Source organism: Zea mays, chromosome 3 (genome assembly GCF_902167145.1).
Source record: "Zea mays cultivar B73 chromosome 3, Zm-B73-REFERENCE-NAM-5.0, whole genome shotgun sequence".
In the NCBI taxonomy this organism is placed as follows: Eukaryota; Viridiplantae; Streptophyta; class Magnoliopsida; order Poales; family Poaceae; genus Zea; species Zea mays.
In genome coordinates this window covers 150,125,177-150,147,433 of record NC_050098.1, presented here as the reverse complement: position 1 = coordinate 150,147,433, position 22,257 = coordinate 150,125,177, and the positions used below count along the sequence as shown (strand labels likewise).

The 22,257-nt window shown below is 42.7% G+C and overlaps 2 protein-coding genes across 5 annotated transcripts in view; one reads left to right on the top strand and one right to left on the bottom strand.

Annotated features, from left to right (window-relative positions):
* The first annotated feature begins 2,659 nt into the window (after positions 1-2,659).
* Positions 2,660-3,619, top strand: LOC103650721 (uncharacterized). The gene has a single exon (XM_008676287.3). It carries the CDS (start codon positions 2,679-2,681, stop codon positions 3,447-3,449), a length of 771 nt encoding a protein of 256 aa, XP_008674509.1. The 5' UTR covers positions 2,660-2,678; the 3' UTR covers positions 3,450-3,619.
* Positions 3,620-4,719: 1,100 nt separating this feature from the next.
* The window catches only part of LOC103650720 (protein IRON-RELATED TRANSCRIPTION FACTOR 2), a 31,642-nt gene continuing 14,104 nt past the window's right edge, over positions 4,720-22,257 (bottom strand). The window contains exon 3 of one of the 4 annotated variants that reach the window (XM_008676285.3): positions 4,720-5,179. In XM_008676285.3, the coding sequence (XP_008674507.1) occupies positions 5,093-5,179 (87 nt within the window). In that variant the 3' untranslated portion in view covers positions 4,720-5,092. Of the gene's footprint in view, positions 5,180-14,845; positions 15,251-17,982; positions 18,093-18,673; positions 18,714-22,257 lie in introns of those variants that run through there. The other 3 variants (XM_020550353.3, XM_008676286.4, XM_020550354.2) reach the window with 3 other exon arrangements.

Below are 22,257 nucleotides of genomic sequence, written 5' to 3'. Positions count from 1 at the left end.
TTATTGATCTAAATACAGAAAACCCATTAGTATTAATCATATTATAGGGACATGGCAAAGTAGTAAAGGAATTTCTTACAAAAAAATAAATATTAATAGGGGTAGCAACCATGTTTTGGTCAATCTAGCTCTGTCGTAATGATATAGTTTTTAATGGAAAACAGATACCTTCAATTATGCAGATGATTTTCAAGAGGCCTTATTGGCTCAGATTTTAGAGGTTGATGCATCAAGACATCAAAGATGTTTCTCGCGCAATAGAAGCAGTGGCAATGGACATCTTTGCAACATATGGATGACGATGCAATGCTAGAATTGAGTCTTCTTAGTTTGTTTTTTCTATGAAAAACTATGCTTTCATATTATGTTTTGGTTAGTGTTGGGCCTGAGTACATTGATTGTAATAAGGTGCCATATGCATCATTGATGTAAAAGTCTGGAACATGCTTTTCCATTATCCAAAAAACTAAACATGTTGGCACATGGACCAATTTGGATCATTAGAATTGAATTCCATTCTAATAATAGTAATTTAGACATATATCAATTAAGCTAATTCGGTTTTATGAAAAATATATTTGTATACTATTATTAGCAAAATGTCAGAGATATTTATATGCTACATTTTTACTATAGAGGAGTGAGACGAAGAGTGTCATATAAGTTACAGAGTAGAAACAAATTCTACTAATGCATAAAATTATTTCTCATCCTCCACTCCAAGAATTTGAGATAAGCTTATATCTGAATTTTGGAAAGTTGTGGAATGTCAAATTTCAAACTAAATAAGTTACTTTATTGAGTGGATTTCAATTCCTCTAAAATAAAGGGATCCAAACGCCCCATAGGAGAATGCTCAATTTCCTTTTTTGGAATATTTAGAAGGGAATTGGATAAAATTTTTATTTTTGCGCGATGAAACTAAAGATGAATCGAAAATCCAAATAAAAAAGGAAACATGTTGGTTATAATTCAATACAAAAAGGAAAGGCAGGGCTACATTTGAGTGAATTGACTGTTGATTAGGTCTATCCCAATAACTCATGCTTAAGAAGTTACCAAATTGGTGTAGGTGGCCGTACTTTCTTGAAATTATTATGAGGTATTCTCTATGGAAAGTATTTGATAAGCAAAACAATTCATGAACAGAACACGCACACGTGATGCGCCGAGTTTAGTGGATACTTACTGAACATCCCCCTGGGTTTGAAATGTTCTTGGGAGACTTAATTTGAACCGCCAGGTTTCTGTTGCTGACTTGGCCTAAAAGAAAGAGCTAGAGCCAAGTGTAACTTTTCAAATGGGTGTACTAGTAGTACACACGAGTTGTCTGGCTGAGACTTGAAAGTGAATGTGCACGTGTAATATAGTAAACTTTATTTGATTAAATTTTAAAAAGTTTGTAGCTACCGGTGGAGCTCCACGAGGACTGATTCTCCACTCGGTTTTGCTCAGCGCAGCTGCTCTGGAAATTGGAAGCTAGCGTCGGCTGCGCTGATTGGTGTGATTGGAACAGCACTCACCATTCGTCTCTCCTTTTAGTCGTCGCTCATCTAATCTCCTGATTGGTTTCTGTAGAATATACACCTTCCTTATCCATTCCTTGGTTGAATTTGAGTCGTCGTTCATCTAATCTGCGGAATTAACGTTTGATTAATTAACCGTAGCTCTAAACAGTGGTATGTATTAATGTATTGTATTGTTCGATTTTATTTTTGTCGTATAAGGCGGAAAGTTTAGTCATTTTTAATTCTTAAATTGGTAAACATTGTGACTAAATGAGACTTCCTAAATACCCCCTCCATTTTTTTATTTGAGGTTTTGTATAGTTCAATTTTGTATTATTTGGCGTCAAATAAAAAATGACAAAAGTAGTAGAATTTTTGGGGACTATAGTTTAGTCTCTAAAGTCTAAAATAATTAAGGAGGTGTTTGATTTCTAGGGACTAATTTTTAGTTCCTTTATTTTTTTTCCATTTTAGTCTCTAAATTTTTAAATATTAAAACTAAAATAGAGTTTTAGTTTTCTTATTTGATGATCTATGGACTAAAATGGACGGACTAATAGGGTGTTTGGTTTGTAGGGACTTTTTTTAGTCCCTTCATCCCTACATTTTATTCCACTTTAGTCATTAAATTGCTAAATACGAAAACTAAAATAAAGTTTTAGTTTTATATTTAATAATTTAGAAACTAAAATGAAATAAAATGAAGAGATTAATAAGTAGTTCTTAGAAACCAAACAACATCTAAAAATTTGACCCTAGAAACCAAACACCCCTCTAAAGTATCAAACACCCTGTGAGTAATTAAGCAAGCGTTCGGTCCTAATTATCTGAGCCGATAAATTAACTGAACACCAACGTGACGCACGCGCATCACCTTCTCCGCTGGCCTGGCCATGACAACAATGCACTTGCAACCCAGCCCAAAAACGGAGGGCAGCCTGGGCAGCCATCTTATTCCACCTGTTTCCAAGTCGGCAATCACCGACGACAAACCAGCTTCGTCCTCGCAAGGAAGAAGAAAAATGGCCGTCACCTTTGACCACTGACCCAGCACGGCACGCGACGCGCACGTGAAACACCACCAAATCCATCTCTTCCCTCCCAGGCCCCAGCTTGGTCAATCTCCCTCCAAATCACACACACAGACATATATATAGCCCCTCTCCTCCCATGCATCATCCGCAGCCAGCCAAGCTCACTTCTTGCACGTGGAGGATCATCTCATCCGTCATTCCATTCTACACACAGTCAGACATGGGCAACGGCCCCTCTCTCTCGCCGTGCCTGAACCCGCACCTGCCGGAGTCGTCCGCGACGGTGCGCCTGGTGTACTGGGGCGGGCGGGCGAGGCAGCTGGCGCTCACGGGCGGCGGCGACGACGCCATTGTCACGGCCGGTGACGTCGCGGCGGAGCTCCCACCGCCGGCCACGGGCTACGCCGTGTGCCCCGCCGACGCCTTCTTCATCGGCCTCCCGATCCCGGCCATGTCCCCGGGCGAGGAGCTCCTGCCGGGCCGCACCTACTTTGTGCTCCCCGCCGCGCGCCTCCCCTGCCTCAAGGCGCTCACGCCCGCCACGCTCGCCGCGCTGTCGCAATCGCACGGCAGAAAGAAGCAGCAGCCTATCTTCGCGGTCGCGGGGTGCCCGTTCGAGCACGTCAAGGGCGCCCACGGCGGCGCCCCGCTCATCAGGGTCCTCCCGGAGTTCATCGAGAAGCTCATCACCGCCTGCGACGCCGGCGCGAACGCGAGCGCCAACAAGGACACGGCGGCCAAGCAGGCCGCGGAGCTGTGCAGCACGCCCGAGCTGAAGCGGCATTACGCGCAGCTCGTCGGGGCCGGCAGGAGCCGCCCGTGGTCGCCCAGGCTGGAGACCATCGCCGAGCGCGGTAGGTCACGGTGGATGAGGTTGGCGGCGAGGACCATGCTGTCCTCGCGTTAGCCGTGCACATCCGCGCGCGTAGCGTAGGTCGGTGTTATTAATTGTTAGCTTGCGGAGATTTCCGTTTATTTAGGAAGAATGACGAAGGACGAACAGCAAAATGTACAGATGGCTACGCATTTTTTTCCTTGCAATTTGCAAACCAGAACGAACGTTTGTTTCTCTCTCTATCTCTCTTGCCATGGTTCGTCCTGTCGATTGAACTGAGCCACCGGATGATGCTGATGACGCCAACGCCATGCAAACGCATAGCAGGCTGCAAAGCGCGGCCATGGCCGCCGCCGCGTGCGGGAGACCAGGAAATGGTCGCACACGCGTGGTAGGGAGGAACTCGGCGCGTCGAGCGCAGTCTCATCGTCTTCTCCGGTTGACCGGACCGCGTCCGCGTCCCGCCGTCTGACGTCTCTTGGTGTAGTGGGGTTGGGGTGGTCGGCGTCGGGGAAGGAAACTGCGCGGAAAGAGAGCATCGGACAGGTGGGCTGGGCCATCTTATGCGGGCGAATGGTCTGGTCCACGGGCCGTGAACGAACGCTGGCGCTCGCGCACGGCTCCGGCAGGCCGCAGCTTTGAACGCGGCCGGGCCGAATCCCACCTGGATCCGTGGGCTTTTTTTAAGAATGCACAAGCAGGCTAGCCCGCTTTTCACCCTTCTGCTCTCCCGGCACAATGTTTCAGCAGCAAAACATATATATTCTATGTACTTTTGGTAGGCAGAAAAGTTTTAAACTATAAGTTACTTTAATGTTTTCATATACATAGCTTTTGGAATACACTTAGATATGCATCATGTCTAGACTTGATGAGTTAGACAAAAAGATTAAGACTTCCCAGCTTTCATCTACTGAGCTTGCGCTCAAAATTTATATGGACCAAAGACTTACTACCATTTTAAGAGAAGATAAAATTTGTCTCTTTGAACGTGCGAAAGATAAACATCTTTTTGAAGGGGATACTAACGCTAAATACTTTCAGTTAGTTGCTAATGGTAAACATAAAAAATAAAGAAATGTACAGTCGACCCGCGAGCTTCAAACTTTTTTCCATCCCTAGCTATGGAGATCTTTGCAAGCCATGGATGGAGATCCAATATTAGATTAGATAGCGCTTGATTCATTCTTTCTAATGATCTCGTTGTCATGTTTTATAGTGGATGTTTAGTTAATTCTCGATCTGTAATAGATGTATGCATGAGAGATGAGACTGCAAAATGCAAAAACATTTTTGCTTCCATAATAATAAAAATGTCTAGAAATATAAGTAAAGCAGTGTATATAGAAAGTTCAAAGCGTCTTATAATTTATTGGAAGAGAAAATACTATACATATATTGCTTGCAGTCTTCCACAGTTGTCACATATATATTCTTTGTGTCAACAGAACACACATGCTACTCTCTTCATTCTTTTTTATTTGTCGCGTTTTAGTTCAGAAATGAACTGACAGACGACAAATATTCGAAAATAGAGGTAGAACACCATCAATCACAGTTACAGATTAAACTAGAATACCGGCCTTATATTAGCTAGCCAGCTGCATGCTTATGGGATAACACGTATGATCCGCAGGAGTGCAGAATGCATGCGGCCAGAACTGTGTGCTGGTGGACACTAGGCTGGCTGGCTAGCTGCTGGCTGCTGCAGCTAGCTACGCGCCCCCTGCTTTCTTCCTGACGATCTTCTCCAGCTCGTCGCAGAATGCCGGGCACTCCTCGTTCATCGTTCTTTGACTTCTCTGTCAGTGCAAAAAATTGGTAGGATGGATATGATGCTGCAGGTTATATATCTGGGAGTACTCCTGGCTACCCAGCCAGCCACCAGCCATGCATTGTCAACTTAGCATGAATGCAGTGACGAGTTGTCGCGAAGATGTTTAACTTTGAAGCGTATGACATAGTTAATGTTGGGGACTTGTTTTCAAATGCTATGAGTTAAGAACAAGGCAACACAGAAAATGTTAAACGTTAAGGTCCTTCGTCCTTTGAAGCATTATTTCCCTTAGGATATAAAGATCTCCGGACGAAGGTCATGAAGGACTAACCTTCATGATTACAGTATACATTAATGAAAGACGAAGCATATGAAACATAAAAGATAATATGAATGATCATATAACATTATCCATTTAACTTTATTATTTTATCATAGAGAAATAGGGACAATATTGAATTACAAATGTACCTTCGGCTTGAAAGGAGATGAAAATACGAGTGTGACGCAAAAGCAAATGCCAAGTCAGCGTGAACAGCACGGGGGTACTGTTCACCTATTTATAGGCATGGGGTACGACCCATACAAAATTACATACATGCCCTTTACATTTGGTGATAATTCTATAGCACTCTACCGAGGTCTAAATGGCCTTTTCATCTTTAAGTCGGTTCCTTTTTCTGCAAACATGCCGAAGCTTTCCTGCTTGACAGCTTCGGCGCTATGTCAACCTTTGTATCTTTTGAGCTTCTCCCTTGAAGACCTTCGGCGACGAAGCATAGACCCAACAGTAGCCCCTTTCGCGGTGCTAGATCGTTTTTCGTAACGAGCTTGATCCGTGAAAAAAGTCTCTTAAGCTTCGGGGAGCCGAAGGTCCAAAAAACACCTTCCCTGAGCTCGTTGCCGAGAAACGATTTAATTTCCCAGCACGTAGCGGTCCCACCTTGCAGAGTTTATTGTTTGTCCCTGCGGTCCACTGCGCAGCGAGCGCGAGCGGGTGTGCGCCTGGTGTAAAAATTCTGGCGCTTCACCTTCTTACCTGCAGCACTATATAAACATACGAGTAGGTGTGAAGTTACCACAGCATTCATTGCTATTTGCACTGTTTTCCTGCCAAAATTTTTAACCATCACCGAAGCTTGTCTGTTAGAACCGAACGAAGCTCCAGCTTGAGACCTGCTTCGGAGGAAGAAAATTTTAAAGTTTCACAAGTTCATAATTAAATGGCCAGAATCCGCTCTACCGCCAGGGTTGAGCGCGAGGGGGAGGAAACTGAAGCTTCGGAGACCGTCCCTATCTCCGAAGCCATGCAACGGTCCGGTCTAGTGACTTCGAAAAAGACTCCTATTGATGATGCAGAACAAGCAATCGCTGAAACAGAAGGAGAAGATGCTGAGGAAACTGACTCCGAAGATGATTATCACCTTGCCACACCAAGCAAACCCAGCCATTTGGACTTCGGGAAATCTACTGTTTCGAAGGCTGATCTGTCCAAGATGGTAAAGTCAGGCTATTTTACTGAAAATCAAAAGAAGCTTCTACGCTTCGGAGGGGAAGAGACTACCCCAAAGCCGGAGAAAGATGAAATTGTTATTTTTAAAAGCTTCTTGAAAGCTGGGTTAAGATTCCCCCTTCATGGGATTATTGCAGAGATATTGAAGAATTTTGGAATCTATTTTCACCAGCTAACCCCTAACGCTATCGTTAGGCTTAGTGTTTATATTTGGGCACTCCGAAGCCAGGCGGTGGAACCGTTTGCTGATAGCTTTTGCCGAGTTCACGAACTGCACTATCAGATAAAGGCTAGAAAGGATGGATTGCATGAGAATTTTGGTTGCTATAACTTTGCTTACCGAAAGACTACGAAGTATCCTGTGATCAGCTACCGAAGCAAATGGGCAGCAGGGTGGAAATCGGAATGGTTCTACGTCAAGGTTGATGACGATAAAGAAAAGCTTGTACAGAGTCCACTTGAACTGACCTTCGGAGAGACCCGCCCCCAGTGCCACATGTTACCAGAGGGTCCAACCCAAAAAGCAATGTATGAATTCAAAATAATTGCAGAGAATATCAGTACACGGGACCTGGTCCAGGAATTCTTGGCTTTCAAGGTTTTCCCTAGTGTAAAAGAGTGGGAAATGCCGAAGCTGGAGGGGGAAAAGAAAAAAGGTGAACTTGTACGTTTGCCTTACTACTTCAAATTTAAGAAATACTTTAAAGCTCCTTGCCAAGAGTGGTTGGATACGATTGAAGTGATGTGCAATGAGATACTTGGCAATTATTCCAAGAAAGAAGATCAACTGATGACTGCAGCCTTCGGCACCCGTCCAAAACGAAGGTTGAATCGAGTGTTGGACGCCTTGGGCTTCGAATACCCAGACTACGAAAATCTGAACAAAGGTGCCGGAGGCCAAAAAAGGAAAAGGGTAACTGAAGCCCTAAATGAAGGTGAAAAAGAGCCAATAAAGAAGAAAATTCCGAAGAAAAGGAAAACTTTTTCTCCGAAGCAACAAATATCCGAAGCAGAAGAAACTCCCGCATCACCTTCTGCTGCTGTTGTTGAGGAAATTCTGAAGGTAATGACTGAATCCTTACCTGCGAAGCTAAGTCCACTGGATCCTCAACTGACAAAGTTTTTTCAGAAGGACAAGGAGCCCGAGAAATCGAGGAAAACAATCAAGGCAAAGAAACAAAGAATCATTACCGTAACAGAGGTAATTGACAAAACACCGCCAAGAGCTTCGGCCCAAAAAACACGAGCAGCTGCAGAGGGAGCAGATATTGAAATTGCACCTTCGGAAGCTGCAGCCGCCGAAGTTACCTCAGCTGAAGATTTGAATTTAGAGAGCACAATTGAACATATTGACCAACTGCTGCTAGACATGGCTGCAGAAGAAGCTGCTACTGCTGCCGGAGAGACTGTGACCGTAGCGTCAAAGAAAGGAAAAGAAATTGTTGACGAAACTTCAGAAAACGAAGCCTTCACGTTTCAAAACTTAGTTGGAGAACATCTAACAAAAGCTGAAATAGAAGAGCTTAAAGAGTATGCCCAATCCTGTGGATACAAACCTGGGGCACTCCTCTTCGGAGGCGTTGATGATGAGAAATTAGAGTGTATTCGGGACCAAACAGGGGCCAAAGTTATTAGTACTCTGTCCAAGAGTATTGGTTTCCCGAAGCTAGAAGCAGATATCAGCCGCTACCGACGACAACATGTCGTTGGTAGTTTGTTTTACTCCAACTTCAAGGTAAATGACTTATCCCTTAACTTTATTGCTTCTAATAAAAACATGTCTGACGAAGGTTGTGTTTGTGTAGAGTATGCTATTGAGCAAAGCCTTGCAAATGCAGCAAGATCTTGAAGATAAAAAGCATGAAGTTATAATTGGAAATTTGGAAAACAAAATAAAGGAGCAATCAGATGCTTTTGAGAAAAAGAATTTTGAACTCCAGGCAGCCGAAGGTTTACTGGCGGAAGCTGAAGCAAAAATATCATAACTGAACACAAAGCTTCTCCGCCAGTCTGAGCAGTTCGAACAAGAAAAACAAGATCTCAATGCAAAACTTGAAGCCGAAGCTCAGCAGAATTCGGATTTGAAAAAACTACTGACAAATCTTCAAGAAAAATGCCTAGAATTTAGCAACAAGTGCATTCAGCGACTAAAAAAGATTTTTCATTCAGTTGGAGCTAGCAGCGAAAAATTTACCCCCTCAGCTGAAGACCTACCAAAAACCTTCGAACACATTGAGGGAGAGATTGACGAGCTCGACGAAGTCATAGCCGGGCATGGTGACTTCTGTGCCTGGGTGGCTTCTCGAGGGACTGCTGCAGCCTTCATGAAGGCTGGCTGTGATCATGGGAAAATTGTCAATAGGCCAAATTTTACTTTGTCACCATCAATCCTGGATGACATCCCTGATCTCGCCCGAAGCATCTCAAATCGATTTGTAAAAATGATATGGACAAAAGGTGGTCGAGAGAAAGCTAGAGACGAAGCTCGTAGCCACCTTGATCCAGTAAGAAATCATACCTTGTGCTTACCTTTTCCTATGAACTTGATTCTGACTTCCAATGACCTTATTCATGTAGGATGACGAAGCCGAAGCTGATGATCAAAAATAACGCCGAAGCCGAAGCTCCTTGGCGGTTTAGATAGCAGACTGGAGACAGTACTTGAAAAACTTTTGAGATAACTTTTGTAAATGTAGACAAAACTTCCATGTATACTATCCATACCTTGTAATATATCCTTAACCTTTTGACTGATGTATGAGAAATGCTTTGATGTGGACGAAATCTCCTTTTTTGAGCCGAGGGCGAAAAAAAACACCTTCCCTTCTTTTCGTACGCAACGAAGCATAGAAAACAACATTTTTCCTTTTTGCCGAAGCTCTCCTTCATAAAAACAACAGTTTCCCTTCTTTTCCTATACGAAGCTCTTTTTCCTTTTCTTTTTCCTTTTCTTGCCGAAGCAACCATTTTATGTGATGAAGATGATTATCCTACATATGCCTAGATGAATGTTTATGAATGCAAATGCTATGATGTAATATGTTGTGCAAATGAATGGCCAAACACGTATCCGAAGCTAAATTCATAGCATTATTTTCTTAAAAACAATCACACCTCAGCTCTGCATTCCCTTAGGAACGACTTTGGAGCTTCTTCGCCTTTACTTTTGGCGGAATCAGCGTTGACTTTTCGCTGTAAGCTCTGCATTCCCTGAGGAACGTCTTTGGAGCTTCTTCGCCTTTTACTTAGGCGGTATAAGCTCTGCATTCCCTTAGGAACGTCTTTGGAGCTTCTTCGCCTTTCACTTAGGCGGTATAAGCTCTGCATTCCCTTAGGAACGTCTTTGGAGCTTCTTCGCCTTTCACTTAGGCGGTATAAGCTCTGCATTCCCTTGGGAACGTCTTTGGAGCTTCTTCGTTTTTACTTTTCGGCACTCGATGGTGCGCTCTCAGCTTTTACATTTACATTCTTTGGGGGATTTTGCTCTTATAAGACTAAAAAAGGAAATTACATATGCTGGCCCCATTAAAAACCTTTCTCCCCCTTTGGAAAGGAAAAGGGTGCCATGAAAGAAAAAATAAAAATGTGAAAAATTACATCGAATTATACATAATATCGCCGAAGCTCATCCGCATTCCAAGATCTAGGAATGTCATTGCCGTCCATATCCCTCAATCTGTATGAACTGGGCCTTGACGAAGATGCTACTAAGAAAGGCCCGTCCCATTTCAACTGCAATTTGCCCACTGTTTCCGGGTTGGCCACCCTCCGAAGTACCAAGTGCCCTGGCTCAATATTTTTTAGCCGAACCTTTCTATCCCGCCATTTGACTGTTTCAGCTTGATATTTATTAATATTCTCCACGGCTTGCAGTCTGATCCCTTCTAAAGCATCTTTTTCTATAGAATAAGCAGCTTCGGAATCTGATTCTGCCGAAGCTACTATCCTTATTGATCCGGCTTTAGCCTCCTCTGGAGTTATTGCTTCGTCACCGAATAATAACTTAAATGGAGTGAAGCCTGTAGACCTTGATGTTGTCGTGTTGTGGCTCCACACCACTTTGGTTAGCTGATCTGGCCATTTTCCTCTAGGTTGATTGAAGATTAGCTTCATTATTCCTGTCATTATTATGCCGTTGGCTCTTTCAACGAGTCCATTTGACTCCGGGTGCCTGACTGATGCAAAATGAATCTTCGTACCAATTTGGTCGCAGAAATCCTTGAAAGCTTCGGAGTCAAACTGTGTTCCATTGTCCACAGTGATAGCCTTTGGCACCCCGAAACGACAAACAATATTCTGCCAGAAAAACTTTTGGACGGTAGCCGAAGTTATTGTGGCTAAAGGCTTCGCCTCAATCCATTTAGAGAAATATTCCACAGCTACCACAACATATCTCAAGTTCCCTTGGGCCGGTGGCAACGGGCCTAACAAGTCAAGGCCCCACCTTTGTAATGGCCAAGTGGGTTGTATGAGCTGTGTCAAGGACGAAGGTTGTTTTTGATCTCTTGCAAATTTCTGACAACCTTCGCACTTTTGAACCAATTCTGCTGCATCCGAAGCTGCCTTCGGCCAATAAAATCCTTGACGGAAAATTTTTCCAAGTAACGGCCTAGATCCGATGTGAGATCCACACAGGCCTGCATGTATTTCTTTCATTAACTCTATACCTTCGGTTCTGGATAAGCATTTGAGCAACGGAGCACAAACTCCATGTTTGTACAACTCCCCTTCTATCATGACATATGGACGAGCTCTTGCCTCTATTCTCTTGTTATAAGCTTCGTCATCTGAAAGAAATTTACCCTGAAGGTAAGAGATGATCTCAGTTCTCCAATCTTCACTAAAAACAGGAGATATATTAAGAACTGCTCTTTCAAGGAGTTCCACCGAAGGTGCTTTTATTGTTTCAAAGAACACATCCGAAGGTAAAGGCAACCCCTGTGCTGCTGACTTAGCTAGCAGATCAGCATGCTCATTTTGTCCTCGAGGGATATTCTTGACAGAAAACCCCTCGAAGGAAGCTTCGATTCTTCGAACCATATCCAGATATTTTTCAAGCTTCGGATCCTTAGCCTTACAACTTTTGTCAATATGACCCGAAACAACCTGGGAATCAGTTTTAAGTATGGCCCTTCTGATTCCCATTGCTTTTAACTTCCGAAGACCTAAAATCAATGCTTCGTACTCAGCAATATTATTTGTGCAATTAAAATCAAGTTTTGCTGCATAACAGGTTTTGACTTTGGAAGGTGAAACCAACACAGCAGCCGCTCCTGCTCCGAAGATTCCCCAAGATCCATCACAAAACACTATCCAGGCTTCGTTGTCTTTATTTGTTTCCTCCTCCTGAGCCCCTGGTGTCCAATCAGCAATAAAGTCTGCCAGTGCCTGCGACTGAATCGAAGATCTATGAACATATTCAATACAAAATTCATTGAGCTCTGCAGCCCATTTTCCAATCCTTCCAGTAGCTTCTCTGTTCCTCATAATATCCTTCAGAGGTTGTGATGAAGGAACAATTATGTTGTAAGCTTGGAAATAGTGCCGAAGCTTCCTGGAGGCCATCAAGACAGCATACAGTATCTTCTCCAACTCTGTATAATTTTTCTTTGATAAACTAAGGACCTCGGAAACAAAATATATTGGGGCCTGCCTTTTGACTTGACCATCAAGCTTCTCCTGAACAAGCGCTGCACTTACCGCTGAGTGCGAAGCTGCCACATATAATAATAAAGGAGCCCCTGGCATTGGTGGAGTCAATGTTGTTAGATCTATCAAATACTGTTTCAGTTCTTCGAAAGCCTTCTGCTGGATTGGTCCCCATTGAAAGACTTCGGCCGACTTCAACACTTCGAAGAATGGTAAATTTCTCTCTGCCGATCTGGATATGAATCTGTTGAGAGATGCCAACCTTCCTGTCAATCTTTGAGCCCCCTTCTTTGTAGTTGGTGGCTCCATCCGAAGTATAGCTTCAATTTTACTTGGATTGGCTTCAATTCCCTTTGTTGAAACCAAGCATCCAAGAAATTTCCCCTTCTTCACTCCGAAGACACATTTTTCTGGATTTAACTTTAAACCAGCTTGCCTGAAACTGGCGAAGGTCTCCTGCAGATCAGCGATATGATTCTCCCGCTTCGTGCTTTTGACAATGATGTCATCAACATAAGTTAACACATTTCTGCCTATTTGGGATTGAAGAACCTTCGCAGTCATTCGGCTGAAACTTCCTCCAGCGTTTTTGAGCCCCTCAGGCATCCGAAGATAGCAGTATGTGCCACTTGGAGTGATGAAGCTAGTCTTCGGCTCATCTTCCTTTTTCATCCAAATTTGGTGATAGCCTGAATAGCAGTCTAACAGACTCATGAGCTCTGACGAAGCTGCTGCATCAACTAAAGAGTCTATCCTTGGTAGTGGGAATTCATCCTTCGGACAAGCCTTGTTAAGATCTGTAAAATCGATGCACATTCGCCACTTGCCATTGGCCTTTTTTACCATAACAGTGTTAGCCAGCCATTCTGGGTACTTCACTTCTCTAATAACTCCTGCACTGAGGAGTCTTTTGACTTCGTTGCGAGCACCTTCGGCCTTATCATCTGACATTTTCCGAAGCCTTTGCTTTCTGGGTCTGAAGGATGGATCGACATTGAGCGAATGCTCAATAACATCCCTATTAACTCCGCATAGATCATTGGCTGACCATGCAAAAACATCTTTGTTATTGAACAAAAACCTTATCAAGGTTTTTTCCTGCTCTTCAGATAGTTGAGAGCCTAACAGCACCTTCTGCTCTGCTATGTCCTCACATAATAGCATAGGCTTCGGCTGATCTGCTGAAGCTGCTTTCTCCCTTCTGAATTTGTACTGTTCACAAGCTTCGGCTCCATCGATATTATGGATTGCCTTGGAATCAGTCCAGTTACCTTCGGCCCTTCTTGCGGCTTCCTGACTTCCATGGATAGCAATGGGTCCCTGTTCCGAAGGTATCTTCATGCAAAGATAAGCAGGATGAAGGATTGCTTCGAAGGCATTAAGAGTACCACGACCAATAATTGCATTGTAAGGATATTCCATGTCAACAATGTCAAACACAACTTGCTCAGTTCTAGTGTTGTTGATGAATCCGAAGGTCACTGACATGGTGATCTTACCCAGTGCTACAATCTGTCTTCCTCCGAAGCCACAGAGAGGATGTGTAGCATCATGAATCTTATCTTCTGGCTCTTGCATTTGTCTGAAGGCTTTAGCAAATATGATGTCAGCTGCACTGCCTGTGTCAACCAAGACATTGTGGACCAGAAAGCCTTTGATAACACAAGAGATAACCATGGCATCATTGTGTGGGTAATCTTTGAGCTGAAGGTCCTCTTGGGAGAAGGTAATAGGAATGTGAGACCATCTTGTCTTGATGAAGGGTCCTTGCACCCCAACATGCTGTACCCTTCTCTGTGCTTCCTTCTTCTGTTTCTTGTTAGCTGGCTCTGAGGACGAGCCACCTGTGATCGGTAGCACCAGCTTCGGGTCCGAAGCAGCTCCAGCTTGGTCGTTGAACGAAGCCATCAGCTCAAAAAGTGGAAGTGAGTTTACCGGAGGTGGGCGCCAATGTTGGGGACTTGTTCTCAAATGCTATGAGTTAAGAACAAGGCAACACAGAAAATGTTAAACGTTAAGGTCCTTCGTCCTTTGAAGCATTATTTCCCTTAGGATATAAAGATCTCCGGACGAAGGTCATGAAGGACTAACCTTCATGATTACAGTATACATTAATGAAAGACGAAGCATATGAAACATAAAAGATAATATGAATGATCATATAACATTATCCATTTAACTTTATTATTTTATCATAGAGAAATAGGGACAATATTGAATTACAAATGTACCTTCGGCTTGAAAGGAGATGAAAATACGAGTGTGACGCAAAAGCAAATGCCAAGTCAGCGTGAACAGCACGGGGGTACTGTTCACCTATTTATAGGCATGGGGTACGACCCATACAAAATTACATACATGCCCTTTACATTTGGTGATAATTCTATAGCACTCTACCGAGGTCTAAATGGCCTTTTCATCTTTAAGTCGGTTCCTTTTTCTGCAAACATGCCGAAGCTTTCCTGCTTGACAGCTTCGGCGCTATGTCAACCTTTGTATCTTTTGAGCTTCTCCCTTGAAGACCTTCGGCGACGAAGCATAGACCCAACAGTTAATGTCATTGGTCTTCGGCACAAATATTCAAGAGAACATAGTAATGGTGTGTTTCGTTTGAGGAGCGTGCGAATAAAAAAACTAGGGCCCAGTCCTAACCAATACCTTTTCTCTCTCTCTCATTTTAACTTTCTTGCGGAATAGTAGTAATACCTATTGATGAATTTTTATCCATATCCAATTGAGATGAATAATCTTTACTATATTAAAGCACCAGTTTCAACGGTCATCCTGCGTCAATGTTTTTCAAAAAAAAACTTTACATTTCTTTAAAATCAACCTGCACTTCTATAATATCTTCTCTACTACTATAATAATAAATTGAAATCATGTATAAGTGAGTGTTTGAACCTTGGTTGTTAGCTCCACATTTGCACCCACCTAATCAATGGAAAACATATGTTTTATTCTTTATTAAAACAATTTTATTCTATATCATATGTATAAAAACCATAGCAATGCACGGACATATGACTTGTTAGGTTATATGTTACACTATTTCCTTTTCCATCTGTATTCATACTTTGTACTTTGCATCGCATCTTGTTGTGGACCATCTATATGACTTCATTAGTACATATATTTTCGTTTCCTTCAGCTTGTAAGGAAAGTTTTCCCCCTTTGCATGTTAGGTTAAAACCTTATCACTTGTTTGTACCTCTCATTACATACCCTCCTTTTCGATTTCATTAAGATATAAGTTTTAGGTATAATATTTCTTAGTCATAAATGTGGTACAGACAAGTGTTTGGCAGCCATCGTGGTTGCTAGCAGTGGCGGACGCAGGACCAAAATTCATGGGGGCCAAAAAACCACATTACAAAATCAAGCAAGGCGGTAAAAACTATAGTTGCATAAAATTTAAGTTCCATATCATCAATATAACATACAAGTTCAAAGAAGAGAAGCAAACATACAACTAAGTTTTTCCTGACCGAATCAAGTCGTGTGTACATTATTGAATATCGATTTCCTCGAAGGGTGGGGCATCGAGAAAGAGGCGGGGGTCAGATGATGTCTCCAGCTAAGAGCTAGGGCTCGCTGGTTCGTCAAGCTCGCTAGTTGACGGGGACGGGTCGCATCGTCGCAGCGAGCGGGGTCGGGTCTGCCCTAGAGCGGGATGATGTCATGACGATTGAAAGCATCTAGGCCCCTGGTTGGTTTTAGTGATTAATGACAACGTAATATTATATGTGACTAACGTGTGTTTTGCAGAGACAAATGGTAAGTTAGGTCGCATGACAGGTAAAAGCACTACAATGTGAAAGCAATCCCGGAGATAAGAACTCGAAGCGACGGCTAAAACAACGGAACAAAAGGTGAAGGTCTACGGAGTCCGAGTGTCAAGGAGATGTGGACACTCGCGATTTAGTTAGGTCTTTTATTCTCTTTTAGCCGTACTATAAAGAGGGGTTGTCGATGAGTAGTTTGACCAAGAGAGTTCTAGTGTAGTGTTGGTGCACAATCACACTCATATACAGTGCTAGGTGTCACTCTAGAACTCACACACAAGTTAGAATAAAAACCGATTTGAAAATCAGCTGAAAAAAACAAGAGTTAGGGTTTCTGGCTTAGGGGCACCGGACTGTCCGGTGTGCACCGGACTGTCCGGTGCACCCTCTGCCAGGTGGGGCCAGGCTGGTCCTCAGCAGAGTTTTCCCAGTCGCAGAAACCCGAGAGCGCAGCCTTCGGAGATGAATTTTAGTGGCACACCGGACACCGCACCGGACTGTCCGGTGTGCACCGGACAGTGGACTGTTCACTGTCCGGTGCGCCATGAGTCCAACGGCTAGCTGTCAGAACTAGCCGTTGGAAGTGACCGTTGGCGCACCGTTGGCGCACCGGTGGCGCACCGGACTGTCCGGTGCGCCATCGCGCAGCACATTGCCTGTAACGGCTAGTTGGTGGGTGAGGGCTATTTATACCCCCTCCACCCACCATATTCAATGTCTTGCACTCCACATTTATTCCAGCACCTTGGTAGAGTATTGCAAGCACCAAAAGCCTAGTGAGGAGATTAGAGAATCATAATCCACGCTTGTTCCTCATTAGCGCTAGTGAGAGCCACCTAGAGCACACACCACTTGCATTAGGCTTCTCTTGGTCAAGCGAAAGTCTATGGCTTGTTACTCTTGGTGATCGGCATCACCTAGACGGCTTGGTGGCGTTGGGAGCTCGGTGATCACCGTGAAGATCTTGTTGGTGACCCGACTCAAGTTTGTAAGCGGTCTCGAGGGATCCACCGCGCCGGAGTGGCAAAGGATCATCTCGTAGTGAGCACTTGGTTCTTGCGAGGACCAAGGGGGAGCGATACCCTTGCGCGGGTGCTCCAACGAGGACTAGTGGAGAGTGCCGACTCTTCGATACCTCGGGAAAAATTGGAGGAGTCTTCTAAACTTTGCTTTACATTCCGCACTTAATTCAAGCACTTTACATTGTGTATTTGTTTAGCAAGTATTTGAAGTATTATCTTAGCTTTGTTACATTTCTAGTATTATATTTTTAGTGCTAGTTGTTGGGGTGAAGTTGGGCTCTTGTTTAGCTCTTGCTTAGGTTTAAATTAGTGTTGATTTTTAGAGAAGCCCAATTCACCCCCCCTCTTGGGCATCGTGATCCTTTCAATTGGTATCAGAGCCTTGTTGCTCATAGATTAGCTTAACCGCTAGAGTTACGATGTCCGGTGGGGATGGTCCTCCTCCCGTTTTTGATGGTGACGATTTTCCTTATTGGAAAATTCGTATGGAAGCATACTTAGAGGCTATAGACATTGGTGTCTATAAAGCCGCCACACAAGGGTTTCCCCAACCTAGAGATCCCACAAATCTTGTAGGTGATGAGTTCAATTATGAGAAATGGAATGCGAAGGCCAAAAACACCCTTTTTAGAGGCCTTTGCAAAGATGTGTTCAATAGAGTTCGGAATCATAAAAATGCTCATGATTTGTGGATGGACATTTGTGCTCTACACGAAGGAACTAGAAGTGAACGTGAGGAAAGATATCACATAGCTATGCGAAAGTTAAACTCTTTTGAAATGCTTACTAATGAAAATGCAAACGCTATGTACTCACGACTTAATATTCTTGTAGAGGAAGTCAATGGATTGGGGCTTACTCAAATCTCACAACCGGATGTTGTGAGGAAGATTCTCAGTGTCCTCCCAATAGACAAATATGGACACATTGTCACTGTGCTACATCAAATGGATCTTTCAGTTACCACACCTACACAAATTTTGGGAAAGATCAATGCCCATGAAATGTACATGCACATCAACAAAGAAGAATGATCTTCCAAAAGAAAGGATTTGGCTCTCAAAGCAAATCATGAAAGAAAAGGAAAAGCAAAAATACAAGTTGAGGAAGAGTCCTCAAGTGATGATGACCTTGATGCAAACATTGCCTTGATGGTAAGGAAGACCACCAAGATGTTGAAGAAGCTAAATAGAGAAGGCATCAAATTTGATTCAAGAAAGAAGAAGTTCTTTTCCAACAAAAGAAAGCCCATTTCTGAGATGGACTGCTACAACTGTGGTGAGCTTGGTCATCTTGCTCATCAATGCAACAAGCCCAAGAAAAACAAGTTCAAGGGCAAGAAGGAAGATGACAGCGATGATGAAAAGAAGGAAAAGAAATTCTTCAAGAGGAAGGATGGGAAGCAAAAGAGGTTCCACAAGAAGAAGAATGGAAAGGCCTATATTGTTGGCGACTGGCTCACCGACATCGAATCATCAAGTGGATCTTCTTCAAGTGAAGAAGAGGATGATGAAAAAGTTGCGGCCATCGCCGGGGACTTCTCTTCACCACCACCATCGCCATCATCCACTTCTCACCTATGCCTCATGGCTAGGGGTGAACGAAAGGTACAAAATGATATTAATATTGATGATGATAGTGATAGTGATAGTGATGAAGAATTTGCTTCACCTTCATATGATGAGTTAGCTGACTTGCTTAAAGAATATACTCAAATCATTAGAAAGTCAAAAGCTAAATGTGATAGGTTGAAAAATGAAAATGAATCTTTAAATGCCAAGTATGACATAGTTATAAAGGCTAGTGATGAAATAAAGGAAGAAAATAAAACTATGTCATCAACTGTAAATGAGCTCACAAACTCCCTAAAAGATGCTAAGGAAAAATATGACAAATTAAATGAAGCTAATAGGGAGTTGCAAAATAGACTAGTAAAGATCAAGGAAGACTATACTCAAATTAAATTTGATCATGACAATCTTCTTGTTGAAAATGAACTTTTATCTTGCAAAACACATAAGGCTATTAACCCTGTTGTTAAGCTTGATGTAGCAACCTCATGTGATGACTTGATTCAAGAAGAGCAAACTAGTCTACATGATGAATTGACTGAAAAAGTTGAAGTCCTGACTTTAGACAACCAAAAATTGAAGAATTACTTGACTGATGCAACTACTAGAGGAAAAGTTGCTATTGAGAACAATGATTTCAACAATGAGTTGGCAGTGGATAATCAAAGGCTTAAGAATGAGGTCAAGAAACTAAAAAGTGAAAATGAACATCTTGCAACAAGTGTGCAAAAGTTCAACAAAGGTCAATACCTCCAAAATGAGCTGCTTATGAACACTGTTATGAAAAATAACAAGAGTGGTATTGGATACAATGCTTTTGTGCAAAAGAAAGCTATCACTCAATACAAGCCAAAGCAGACTCACAAGCCTATCAAATGCTTTGAGTGTGGAAATGAAGGTCATTTTGCCCACAACTGCAAAGCTAAACCACCAACTCCCTTGCCTAAGCACTCAAGACCATTTGCTTTCAATGCTCACTATGTTCTAAGAAAGGTTGCAAATGGAAAGATTAAGGTTACATTCCTAGGTCCACCAAATAAGAGTAGACCTAGACAAATCTGGGTGGCAAAGTCCTTAATTGAGAGAGTCACTGGTCCTATGCAATATAGGGCTCTCAAAACTCAAGCTTGAATTGTCTGTGAATGTAGGTGAACTACAAGACCGGTGGGAGCCATTGGGTTATTGACAGTGGATGCACACAACATATGACAGGCAACCCACGGATGTTCACCTCATTAGATGAGAATGTTGATGGTCAAGATAAAATCACATTTGGAGACAACTCAAAAGGAAAAGTACAAGGACTTGGCAAGGTGGCAATCTCAAATGACTTATCAATATCAAATGTTCTCTTAGTTGCACCTTTGAGCTTCAATTTATTATCAGTGGGACAACTCTGTGATCTTGGACTTCAATGCTTATTCACTCCATCAGAGGTTATTGTAACAAAAATGGATGATGAATCAATGGTATTCAAGGGTTTTAGATACAACAACCTCTACTTAGTGGATTTCACTTCAGAAGATGCAGGCTTAAGAACTTGCCTCTTCACCAAAGCTTCTCTTGGATGGCTTTGGCATAGGAGGCTTGCACATGTTGGGATGAGCACACTCAAGAAGGTATTAAAGAAAGATATGGTTAGAGGATTAAAGGATGTGGTATTTGAAAAGGACAAGCCATGCAGTGCATGTCAAGCTGGAAAGCAGGTTGCTAATACACATCCCACTAAAGCTTTCATGTCAACATCAAGGCCACTAGAACTACTTCATATGGATTTATTTGGACCTACAAATTATGTCAGTGCCGGTGGCAACCTCTACTGTCTAGTGATTGTTGATGATTTCTCAAGATACACTTGGGTGTTCTTTCTCCATGACAAATCTGAAGTTGCATCTATATTCAAGAAGTTTGCCAAGAAAGCACAAAATGAATTTGATTGCAAGATTAAGAAGATTAGAAGTGACAATGGCAAAGAATTTGACAACACCAACATTCATGAGTACTGTGATGAAATTGGGATCAAGCATGAAGTATCTGCCACATATACACCTCAACAAAATGGAGTTGTTGAAAGGAAAAATAGGACCTTGATCACTCTTGCAAGAACAATGATTGATGAGTATAACACACCGGAGAGGTTTTGGGCCGAAGCTGTCAACACTGCTTGCTATGCATCAAATAGACTATTTCCTCACCGGCTACTTGCGAAGACTCCTTATGAACTGCTAAATGGGAAAAAGCCAGACGTCTCTTTCTTCCGGGTATTTGGATGCAAATGCTACATCTACAAGAAACGCCATCACCTAGGGAAGTTTCAAAGACGTTGTGATATTGGTTTTCTTTTGGGTTATTCATTAAAGTCCAAAGCATATCGAGTATTCAACCATGCCACTGGCGTGGTAGAAGAAACATATGATGTGGAATTTGATGAGACTAATGGCTCCCAAGGAGCACTTGAAAATCTTGATGATGTAGGTGATGAGCCACTTAGGGAAGCAATGAAGAACATGCCTATTGGAGCTATCAAACCAAAAGAAGATGAAGAAGAGGTGCAAATCATTGACAAGCCTTCTTCATCAAATGTACCACAAGATGATGAAAAAGATGAGAGGCATGCAAATGAAGATACATTTGTCTCTCATGAACAAGCAAGGGTACAAGCCGAAGATGTTGATGCTCCAGGATTTTCTTCCCAAGTGGTTGACAGGAGAAACTCATCACTACTTCAAGCTCATCCTCAAAACCAAATCATCGGGAGTCCTTCACAAGGGGTTATTACTCGATCACATAAACATGCTAATTTTATTGAACATCACTCTTTTGTTTCTTGTGTTGAGCCTACTTGTATAGATGAGGCGCTACAGGATCCGGACTGGGTGAATGCCATGCATGAAGAACTTAACAACTTCACCCGTAACGAAGTTTGGACCCTGGAGAAGCCCCCACAAGATGCAAGAATCATTGGAACAAAGTGGGTGTTCAGAAACAAACAAGATGATCAAGGCGTGATTGTAAGAAACAAGGCAAGACTTGTCGCAAAGGGATTCTCTCAAGTTGAAGGCTTAGATTTTGGAGAGACCTTTGCACCGGTTGCTCGACTGGAAGCCATCCGTATCCTACTTGCATATGCATCATGTTATGATATAAAACTTTACCAAATGGATGTAAAAAGTGCATTTTTAAATGGCTTCATAAATGAACTTGTATATGTTGAGCAACCGCCTGGATTTGAAGACCCTAGATATCCTAATCATGCTTACAGGTTGTCCAAGGCGCTTTATGGGCTAAAGCAAGCTCCAAGGGCTTGGTACGAGCGTCTTCGCGACTTCCTCATCGAAAAGGGCTTCAAGATCGGGACCGTCGACACAACTCTCTTCACAAAGAAACATAACGGTGATATTTTCATTTGTCAAGTATATGTTGATGATATAATCTTTGGCTCGACAAATGACTGTCATTGCAAGGAATTTGGTGAGTTGATGTCGAAGGAGTTCGAGATGTCAATGATTGGTGAGCTAACATACTTCCTCGGCTTTCAAGTCAAGCAAATGAAAGATGGTAAC

What these genes read in the sequence shown, in the direction of transcription:
- LOC103650721 (XM_008676287.3), top strand. Translation starts at nt 2,679, where the DNA reads ATGCATCATCCGCAGCCAGCCAAGCTCACTTCTTGCACGTGGAGGATC.